General features: G+C 32.4%; 1 protein-coding gene across 1 annotated transcript in view; it reads right to left on the bottom strand.

The window, feature by feature from the left end:
- The window catches only part of LOC127728703 (aspartyl aminopeptidase-like), a 44,513-nt gene that overhangs the window by 8,766 nt on the left and 23,665 nt on the right, over positions 1–12,082 (bottom strand). The window contains exons 8-12 of the mRNA XM_052236337.1: positions 11,097–11,204; positions 9,234–9,311; positions 8,557–8,631; positions 8,103–8,260; positions 7,120–7,159 (exon numbers count right to left, since the gene is read on the bottom strand). Of these exons, the coding sequence (XP_052092297.1) occupies positions 7,120–7,159; positions 8,103–8,260; positions 8,557–8,631; positions 9,234–9,311; positions 11,097–11,204 (459 nt within the window). The remainder of the gene's footprint in view (positions 1–7,119; positions 7,160–8,102; positions 8,261–8,556; positions 8,632–9,233; positions 9,312–11,096; positions 11,205–12,082) is intronic.

Raw genomic sequence — 12,082 nt, 5'->3', positions numbered from 1 at the left:
TAGTACACGGATGCCCCACCCGCACTATCATTTTCTATGTTCAGTGGACTCTGAAATTGGGTCAAAACTCTAATTTGGCATTAAAATTAGAAACATCTTATCATAGGGAACATTTGTACCAAGTTTCAATATGATTGGACTTCAACTTCATCAAAAAATACCTTGACCAAAAACTTTAAAAAAAAACTTTAATCTGAAGCATGACAGACGGACAAACGAACAGACGCACAGACAGAAAAACATAATGCCCCTAAGTGAGGGGCATATAAAATGAAAATTTTAAAATCTTGGTTATTTCTAGTTTGATTTTTAAAAACGAAAAATGGAGAATGGAAACAGGGAATGTGTCAAAGAGAAAACAAGGCCACTAATGGGTCTTTAACATAGCAAGTAAATCCGGCACACGGATGTGGGCTTCACCTGACCCCTTAATTATTTTGTACACTAGTTCAGCAAAGTGGACACCACCCTAAACTCCAGTACATACAAATGAACCAAAATTATCACCAAAAAAAAAACACACACAAGACAAACAAAGGCTAGAGGTTCCTGACTTGGGATAGGTGCAATAATGTGGCAGGGGTAAAACATGTTGTGTGAGAACTCAACCCTCCCCTAGTTTCTCTAGACAATATAGAATTAACAAACACACAGTCAAACTCAGTTTTAAATATGTGCATTTTGTGGAAGTTTGAAATTTTATCCTATGTTTCGGTTATGTATTTATAGTAATTATACGTGTAGGTATAATAAACAAAAAATGATTGTGTTAAAAAATAACTGCAAATCAGTTTGGTAACTGACTTTGATTTTGTCATGTAATTGTTGATTGCTGGAAAAGTCATTTTTCTAGTGTCCTTGCATCGTCATTGACTGTAGTCCTTTTTGTGTATTTTTTCATTAGCTACTTTTACAATATTTGAATTGCATAAAGTCACAGTTTAACACAGACGATGCGATTGCAGATTTCTCTTAATGTGTTGCTTATCTTATTTAGCAAGCTCTATCAATATCCACGTTTAATTTCAGATGTATAAGTTTTTTTAATTTAGGAACATATACTAGTTCACTGAATTAGCATTAAAAGAGGGGCAAAAGATACCAGAGGGACAGTCAAACTCATTGATCGAAAATTAAATGTAGATCTGAAATTGTTTAAGGCAATTTCAAGAGCAGCTTTATCAGTACGATTATAAGTTTACCTCAAGAGTTTGAATTTAGATAGTAATTGTACTAAAGTGGTCCAATTTTGGATGTTGAAAATGAGATAAGCACTGTTGAATGAATTAATGGGATCACTTCCTGGAGGAAGTGTTAATAGCAACAACGCCTTATGTCTGTACCCTATAAACATGCATGTATGTGGTGGTCTGAAACATCAACCAAATGGTAATGACAAAGAACTAACATGGGTTGTCTGCTATATGAAAATATTATGGTCAAAGATAATATATATACTTACTAGTATATAAAGAAAAGCATTACCAAGTTCTTTATTTAATATATCTCATTGAATTAATTTAATGAAAGGTAATCAGCTTTAGCCTAAGAACTGTAAAAAAAAATAACCATGCATCATCTGTGTATGAATTAAAATTTGTAGTGTCTGTGGGCGACTTTGATGGCCAGAGATAGCGTTTAGTTAGTCATGTCTAATCTGAAAGTATGTCTGTTGGTTTTTGTTAGTCGTTTGGGTTGCTTTCTCGTTGACTTTAAAAACCTCAAATCTCTCTTTATTCATAAATATACTCTATTACAGATATATCAATGTTAAAGACGCTGTTTTCTGCTTCCGGAATGCTGACCTGTATTCAACTCATTTGAACGAAACTATAAAAATATTTTAAAAAATAAAACCTCATGCCAAAAGAATATAAATGTTTAGCTTTTAAGGTCCACTAAACTCTATCAGTGATCTCTTGGTAGTAAGTTTGATCGCTTGCCAATGAAACCATCACTTATTATAAAGTCTCCCCACTTTAAAAACATAAGAAGATGTTGTATGATTGCCAATGAGAAAACTTTCCACAAGAGATACCAATGATGTGGGTGTGGATGTAAACAACTATAGTACATTGTCAAAATATAAAACAAGTCAAACGAGAAACTCAATTAAAGGCCTGATTAATGTTAAAACAATAAACGGAAAAACAAATATGACAGACACCAAACAATAACAACCAAGTAATAAATGGCCACTGAATTGTGATAATCATATTCATAGTGTGCAAGGTTAACCCTGTTTGCGAGCACTCAACCCTCCAATAATCAGGAACAGTTTTTATTTAGGGGCCGGCTGAGGACCACCTCCTGGTGCGGGATTTTCTCGTTGCGTTGAAGACCCATTGGTGGCCTTCGGCTGTTATCTGCTCTTGATCTGGTCGGGTTGTTGTCTCTTTGACATACAGTATTCCCCATTTCCATTCTCAATTTTATTTAAATAGCAAACAACGTAAAAACAAATTGTAAAACCCAGTTGGAAAGGGCTCAACTCAAAAAGACCAGCACGGAGTATATAACCAATTAACAAAAAGACACTGATTTATCATAGCTAGTTCAAAGCTTAGTAATTACAGTTAATAAATAAATACTATTGGCACCGAAAAAAATATACATCCTATTAGTAACCAAAGTGAAAAGTTGATTCAGTGTTACAGTCATAGCTTTATTTATATAGTGTGTGAGTACTGAGATCGTCGCAAATTACATGAGTAGCTATTTGCTTCGAGGAGCCTGAAATTTTCATTTGTGAAAAAATATTTAACATAAAATTATTTAACACTCATCATTCTTATTTTTTTATGAAACATTGTTGGATTCTAAATCTTAACATGTTTGTTCCAGAAGGTAAATGAAAAAAATATATTGTTTTCTTTCTAAAGTTGTGGAGAAAAAATACATTAAAGACATTGAATCTTGCAAATAACATTTTTTTTATAAAGAACAAAACATGTGTTTCTGGAACATAAAATAAACTGTCTGTGCCTTTAATACAGGGGCAGAATTGTTTCAAATACCCAGTAAGAATGTGACTAAGTAGGTTACTCTAATTCAGTATAGTTTTCCATTTATAGGTTACTTACCAACACTATTTTGGAGAATTAGATTCTTGAATTGTAAAATAGCAGAACACAATCTCGGTCTATATCTTTATTCAAATATACAAATTTTGAGACAGGAAAGTGATTCATTTGTAATATTATTCTTTTAAATTGAAATAATTATGTATTGTATTGTATTATTTCAACTGTTTTAAAAAATACAGAACATTTTTTTGTATAATTTTATTTTTTTCAACTTTGGCAAATAAGGGGAAGCAACTCATATAACCTTACTTTTACTACAAAACATTTTTATAAATTACACCACTTTCCGCAAAATAGATTTCTGTATAGTTTTAGTATGTTGTTCATAGATAGTAACAGACTTGTTTTTCAGAGAAAAACTTTGTGTTGCAATTAGTTGCAGGTTGTTCACTAAATTGACTAGACTAATATCAAAGAACCCCAATAATTAAATTTTTTATGAAATCAAACAAAGTTTAATTTTGGACCCTTTTGACCTCAATATGAACCAATTTGATAGCGGGCCCACAAATAAAAAATCTAAATACATGGTAAGATTCAGCATATCAAAGAACCCCATATATTCAATTTTTGTGGAAATCAAACAAAGTTTAATTTTGGACCCCAATTTGGACCAACTTGAAAACTGGGCCAAAAATCTAAAATCTAAATACATGTTTAGATTCAGCATTTCAAAGAACCCCATATATTCAATTTTTGTTGAATTCAAATAAAGTTTAATTTTGGACCCCAACTTGGACCAACTTGAAAACTGGGCCCATAATCAAAATTCTAAACACATGTTTAGATTCAGCATATCAAAGAACCCCAAGAATTCAATTTTTGTTAAAATCAAACTAAGTTTCATTTTGGACCCTTTGGACCTTAATGTAGACCAATTTAAAAACGGGACCCAAAATTAAAAATCTAAATACACGGTTAGATTTGGCATATCAAAGAACCCCAATAATTCAATTTTTGATGAAATCAAACAAAGTTTAAATTTGGACCCTTTTGACCTAAATATGAACCAATTTGATAGCGGGTCCACAAATAAAAAATCTAAATACATGGTTAGATTCAGAATATCAAAGAACCCCAAGAATTCAATTTTTGATGAAATCAAACAAAGTTTAATTTTGGACCCTTTTGACCTCAATGTGGACAAAGTTGATAACGGGGCCCAAAAATCAAAAATCTAAATACATGGTTAGATTCAGCATATCAAAGAACCCCATATATTCAATTTTTGTTGAAATCAAACAAAGTTTAATTTTGGACCCCGATTTGGACCAACTTGAAAACTGGGCCCATAATCAAAAATCTAAATACATGTTTAGATTCAGCATATCAAAGAACCCTAAAAATTCAATTTTTGTTAAAATCAAACTAAGTTTAATTTTGGACCCTTTTGACCTTAATGTAGACCAATTTGAAAATGGAACCAAAAATTAAGAATCTAAATACACGGTTAGATTCGGCATATCAAAGAACCCCAATAATTCAATTTTTGATGAAATCAAACAAAGTTAAATTTTGGACCCTTTTGACCTCAATGTGGACCAATTTAAAAACGGGGCCCAAAATCCAAAAACTTAATACACGGTTAGATTCAGCATATTAAAGAACCCCAAGAATTCAAGAATAAAACCCCCCTTGAAATTGATCAAGAAATAAGCAATTTATACGCAGTATCTTCTTTTGCACAATACTGTGCAATTGAATATTTCTTGCTATTGTGCAATACTGTACAATTGACAATTTCTTGCTATTGCGCAATATTGTGCTATTGGATATTTCTTGCTATTGCGCAATACTGTGCAATTGAAGATTTCTTGCTATTGCGCAATACTGTGCAATTGAAGATTTCTTGCAATTGTGCAATACTGTGCAATTGAAAATTTCTTGCTATTGCACAATACTTATTATATAATAATTTACACATCCTGTTTGGTGTGTATCTCCTACCATATCATTATTATTTGCTTTTAAATAATAATCAGAAATAACCAACTTAAAATGGAAAATTTTAAAAGAAAAAAAAAAGGAAAAAAAGAAAAAAAAAGAAAAAAAAAAAATCCCCCCCCCCAAATTTTTTGAACCCCCTTATGATTCATCACCCCCAAACTCAATCCCAGCCTTCCCTTTGTGGTATGGTACCTTGCAGTACAATTTCAGAGAGATCCATACACTTGAACACAAGTTATTGTCTGGAAACTAGAAAAATGCTTATTTTTGGCCCCTTTTTGGCCCCCAATTCCTAAACGTTTCAGGCAATTACCCCCAAACTCAATTCCAGCTTTCCCTTTGTGATGTGGAACCTTGTAGTACAATTTCAGAAATATCCAAACACTTACACACAAGTTATTGTCATGAAACTAGAAAAATGCTTGTTTTTTGCCCCTTTTTTTGCCCCTAATTCCTAAAATTTTGAGGCAATTACCCCCAAAATCAATTACAGCCTTCCCTTTGTGATATGGAACCTTGTGGTACAATGTCAGAGAGATCCATACACTTACACACAAGTTATTGTCTGGAAGTTACAAAAATGCTTATTTTTGGCCCCTTTTTGGCCCCTAATTCCTTAACTGTTGGTACCATAACTCCCAAAATCAATCCCAACCTCCTTTCGTGGTATTGAACCTTATGGTAAAATTTCATGGAGATCCATTCACTTAAACTAAAGTTAGAGTGCGAAAACCAATGTGTCTTCGGACGACGCCGGACGACACCAGACAACGACGACGACGACGACGACGACGACGCCAACGTCATACCAATATACGACCAAAAAATTTTCAATTTTTGCGGTCGTATAAAAAAGTGAACCCATAACTCCCTTAAAACTCATATCAAACTGACAATAGTGTATGGTCAAGGGAATATGACGACAATATGTTTTGGAAGGACAGACTACAGAAGAACAGATGGACAATGCTATTACCATATCCCTCGAGGAGGGAGTGCAGCAGGGGACAATAATCTCACCTTTACAAAACTTTGAAATGCACAAATGCACATGTTATTAAGAAATTGTAATTTGGTTCAATCAAATGTAAAACATAGGAGATTTTGAACTGACAAATGTAGAATAGGCAAACCTCAAATAGAAGAATGTGTCTGAGGACACGAATGCCCCCACTCAAGCTTTGCAATTTTCCAAGTTAAAAAGGGGCATAACTCCAGACTGGTAAATGACTTACTTCCCAAATTCGAACTTTGTGTGTTGTGGTTTTTAACATTGTGTATGAGTTTCATAAAATTTGGATGAGGCAAACTTAAGTTAAACAAAAATATTTCAAATTTTCCAAGTTATAAAGGAGTACAACTCTAGAACGGTAGGAAACTCGATCACTGCCCAAATTTAAACTCTGTCTGCGAGTTTTGATTCTTAGCATTGTGTATGAGTTTCATAAAATTTGCATGAGGCTAACTTATGTAAGAATGCGGAAATGAAAATGGGATGGAGGGAAGGATGGACGGATGGACAGTCAAGTGTAACACTTAAAAATTATTCTGCTCAAAACTAAAATGGTCAGAACTTCACATGGTATAAAGAACTTCTGTTGATTTTTATTCAGTAAATTGCAGAATATTTTGTTTTGGCAAACTTGCCCTTCTGCAGAAATGAAAAGTTCATGTTTTGCTAATCCCAATGTGAACAAATGACAAAGTACAATGTTTTGCTTTGAGCAAAAATGAAGTAAGAGGTGCACAACTACATGTGGTATGGGATAACTCTGCCAAGTTTCATTATATTCAAATATGTTAACTGCAGGAGATCAACAGAAAACCAGGCAGACCGATAAATGTTATGAGGAGCCAAAAAATATGTCATCATACATGAAAATACAGTATACTGTAAATTCAGAAATTGTTATGTGCATTTATTATTGAAATTTTAAGAAAAAGCTACATACAGATATATGTATCAGAAATCAGAATGAGAGTTCTTATTATTGCGATACTCACCCAGTCGCATTATTTGTATTTAATAAAAACCTTGCAATAATTTCTGACTTTACAGTACATAATGCTAAGCTTCTATACCAACCTTGTGAAGCCCTGCTTGATGATTAGTTTCATGCTTGTCTCTGTAAAAAAAGAAGAGAATTTCAACAAACCTTCACAATAAGCCAAAATAATAAATAGATTTCTCAATGACAGACTTAGGAAACAATAAAATTATAAATGGAAACTATTCTGTCAAGTAGCAGGTACATGTTGAAATTTTAAACTGATGGGCTATAACATTAAGCAGAGATTTGCCTGAGCTCGCATTTTTTTGCTGTTGAATTTTTTCTTTCTTACTGAGATTCAGTTGGTATCTGGCATAAAATAAAAGAAGAATGTGTCTAAGAACACGAATGCCCCTGCTCAAGCTTGCTTATAATATGTGAAAATACTTTTGGGATGGACAGAAGGACAGACAGAAAGACGGACAGAAGGAGGGATGGAAAGACAGATGGAGAAAAGGACAAACGGTCAAGGGTATCACTTAATTGATCTTTTTTCAATATTTGTTGCTGGTTCCTGTTTCATCTCCTCCAACAACAAAAATTAAAGAACAGGATTTATTGATTGATTGATGGATGCTTGCTTAATGTCAATTGGCAAATAGTTCATGTAATTTAAGGACAATGTATAAGGAGATATGATTAATATTACACTTGTGTGCTGAGCATTTCTACTTTAATCTCTGATGAATCACCCTTTATCAACACATTACAGGCCTAACAGCTCAGTCTTTCTTTTATCAAACTTGATCAACTTGCTGAGACAATAAACAATATTCAGGATTTGGTCAAAATTAAAATTAAAATTATGGATTTTGATAAAAGTTTTTATCAACAAAAGAAAACAGCTGATAACAGGCAAGGACGTATATTTTAGTTATACGTCCTTGTAACAGGCAAATCAGTACTAAAATTTCCGTGTGAATTCAATGTGTAGATCTGAGATTTGTTCCTATCCTTAAGTGTATAGAAAAATTTGATTCAAACAAACAGTATCTTGATATGTATTGAATAAACTAACGAGTAATTAGGATGAACAGCATGAGCCTGATCAGCACTAATCATATAAGATTTAGGTATGGCTTCTTCAAAAGCTGTCTGACTACCACCACTACTCAGACGACGTAATACAAGTTCCTGTAAAGTTGATGCTGCACCCTGGGCACTCTGTGATCCAACCTGTTAAAACAAATCGACTTACCCATAATAATTTATTGAGAAATTATGCATATTCAAAGATAATAACTGTTTGTTTCAGTTCTTTTATGTCTTTGATATAGCAGATTAAGTCTCTAGCAAATATTTTAACATAGAGCTATCAAATATGAAAACTTGTTCAAGGGTATGGAAAAATATCATATGTGCTAAAGTCACAATATAAATTGGAATTTAATTTTTTTTCTCACATCTAGTATAAATGGTAATACAAGGGAAGAATAGCAAAGACAATCCATAATTAAGCCAAATATACTAACCTCTTCATTATCAAACAAACATATCAGTCTGATGTTAGGATCTGACTTTAAACTACCATCAGTTTCTATCAATGCCTGGAATGAACAAAGACTAACTAAAGTTTCACTGTTAGGAATGAATGACAATGTTTGTAGAAGGACTTCACCGTTTATTTCATATATTAATCGATTAATTGATAGCTCCAACACATATGAAAGTGAATTACATATTTGATGACAACTTTTCCTTTTCATTTAACTTTAGGGTTTTTGCTTTTGACTCTCTGATGAAGACCTTCAAAAACTGAAAAGAGGAAGGACAACAATGAAAGAAACAGTTTCATCAATACTCATCTCCAGTTTAAAAAAAAAAATGAACTAATACTTGATGCAATTTTAACCATAGAAGTACAATGTAGGTTTCATTTATCTGAATTGCTGCAAAAAAGAAAGATGAGTTTGATCTGTGATAAACGAACTATTTTTAAAATGTGCTTTCAATTAAATTTTCAGTCCCATATGATCAATAAGAATTATAACAACCACCTACAGCAATTGTTTGCTTTATCACCGTAAACCTGAAACAAATATATATTGATGAAACCTTAAATTTATTGGGTTTTTAATCAAGAAGGATAATAAACACAAGTATTTAACCAATAATTAACATGCACTTTAATTCACAAAAAAGTACCAACCTCTACAGCTGTGTATGCATTCAGAAGATTGTCAAGTCGTGGAGCAAATATAAATTCATCCAATGCGCCACCTATAGCCTGCAGAGTGGAAAGTGGATTATAATGGAGAAAATAATGGCATAGAGAGACTAAAAATTCAATTAATAAATATCTTTAAATAAAAATGAAAATAATAAATAAATTTTATTAAATATAATTCAGAAAATAAATTTGAGGCTATTATTTTGAGATCTTCCACAACTGTAAAAAATATTTTTTCCACTTTTTGAGGAAAGTGCAACAGAATGAGAGCAAGTTAATCATACATTAAGAGTGATTCCCAATTCATCTACACATGCAGGTTGTTCTGTTTATCAAATGGCAGGAAATCATTGTATCTATTAGTTTTGTTAAAAGTGTTTGTCTATAACTGATAATAGTTTCACTCTTAAAATTTGACATGCCATAATTTACCATCTTACGATTAAGTTTCTTATCTGGTGAAGACAATATGCTTGATTCCAATCAATATCTTTCCGTCAAAGTATTTGGTTTTAAGTGATGTTATTTGACATCATTTGTGATTTTAATGGGCATAAAATCTGTATCAGTACTTTGAGCAAAGGGATGAATATCATTATGGGGATAATTTCCTTATGACTGCTTAGATAAATGTGTTAAATGATAAAATTAATATATTATTTTAACCAGGGTTGGATTCTGTACATAAGAATAAATATGGGTGTTTGAAAAATGTCAAGCAGTCACAATTACAAATCAGTTCAAAGGTGCAGGGATCCAGTTATCCCATAAAACATTTAAATGATGTTAGAAATCAGCATATAGTAAAAGAGTTTTTCTGGTAATGGAAATAATATGAATCAAACGTATTGCATTCCTGCATATTATGTAGTAAATAAAGCATGTTTGACTGGTGAAAAATTACTTTTTTCTACGTAATTTTATAAAAGTTTAAATTTTAAATCGAAATGGGTGATTGACTTTGCTGAATAGTTAGTAAATAATGAAATTTGTCATGGAATAGAATATTTTTATAACATAGGTTCTGAGCTTGATCATTCCTGTCAGGTATGAGATCACAGGTAAATAGTGATTAACAATCATTCGCCAACTGCTCCCAGGGGCATTAATATGGTAATTTGGAGGGCCTCCAGATTATCATACTATACTGGAGTGGCAGTTTTATTACCTGAAAAGCATTGCAAAACAAAATTAGTGCAAAATGGCTATTTAAAAGATCTGATCTCAATGAAACGACCAAAATTATTTCTGTAAAAAAAAAATTCAAACTTTTAAAGTCCTAATCTACCATTTGAGTCATGGACCTATCAGATTAGGTCAGGTCTGGCAAGTATGACCGTTTCCAGATCCTTGATGTGGTATGTTTGCCAATAAATAGCTATATCATCTGTAAAGTCTTATTCAATTCACCAAGGAGATGACTTACAAAATCTACTGAAAAACTTGTATCACATATGTTTAATCTGCTTACAAAAAACTTCTAATAGGAGTAAGAGGACTCATTTTCAACATTTTACTCCAAACAAAAATTATCAATGTGAAATGAAGACCACTTTCATTATTCAAAATAACTCTCTAAGATAAGCTAATGTCTTTCTTACCTGGCACTTTTAGTGTGATATTGTTTATAGGATAATGGTAATGTTTATTTCTAAATTCACCATGATCGCATTGGTTGGAAATGAAACGCAATATTCAACAATTTTGTAACAATAAAAAATTATTTGCAACCAAACAAGAGGGAGAAAGTTTTGAGTTCTAATGTTTCTGTTAATATAGATAGAAGATTTGGCCTTCCTGTTTGAACACACATCCCGTAAATTAACCCTTTCCTGTACTTACCGCTGGCTGAGTATCTGCTACACAAAGTTCAAAGTCCATCATCTGGTCAGGAGAAATGTTCAGTTCATCACATATTAGCTTTATTAAGGCAGGCTGGTGTTTATCACACTGAAATATTTCAAATTTATGTATGGTAAATAAAATTAAATTCTAACAAGAATGTGTCCAAAGTACACGGATGCCCCACTCGCACTATCATTTTCTATGTTCAGTGGACCGTGAAATTGGGATCAAAACTCTAATTTGGCATTAAAATTAGAAAGATCATATCATAGGGAACATGTGTACTAAGTTTCTAGTTGATTGGACTTCAACTTCATCAAAAACGACCTTGACCAAAAACTTTAACCTGAAGCGGGACGGACAAACAAACTAACGAACGAACGGACGCACAGACCAAAAAAACATAATGCCCCTAGGTGGGCATAAAAATGGGTTGAAGATTCAAATGACTTGGATGGAAATATATGGTTCGTAACTTGAAATGCAATCCTTAATTGGGTAAGGTAAATAAAATTTGCAATGTTTTTCCATCTGGAAAATCTGCAATTATTCTCGAAAATGTGAACACAAAGTGAAGTGAAATCAACATTCTACAAAAATTAAAGGTTGTATGTTAAAACTGTAAAGGGAGTCGATTGCACAAAATTGCTATGCTCTATCAATAATGTTGCTTAAAACTGACAAAGTTTGACTACCTAGAAAATCTGCAATAAACTCTATTAATGTGTTCACATAGTGAAGTGTACATCTTCAACACTCACATATATCGACACCTTACATTCACCATACTAAAGGCTGCATTTGCACCTTGTTCAATCCAATAAATGATGGAACAACTTAAAGATAATTCACTTTGTTAACAATACCAACATTTAGAAAAATCTCATTATTTCATGAAACCTGTGTTATATTGATAATTTTTTTATATATAAAGATTTAATTTATCACATCAGGCAGTAGTTATCTGCAAAAAATTATAGAGT

Source organism: Mytilus californianus, unplaced genomic scaffold, assembly GCF_021869535.1.
Source record: "Mytilus californianus isolate M0D057914Y unplaced genomic scaffold, xbMytCali1.0.p SCAF_2, whole genome shotgun sequence".
Classification (NCBI taxonomy): domain Eukaryota; kingdom Metazoa; phylum Mollusca; class Bivalvia; order Mytilida; family Mytilidae; genus Mytilus; species Mytilus californianus.
This window is presented reverse-complemented; position numbering and strand designations above follow the sequence as displayed.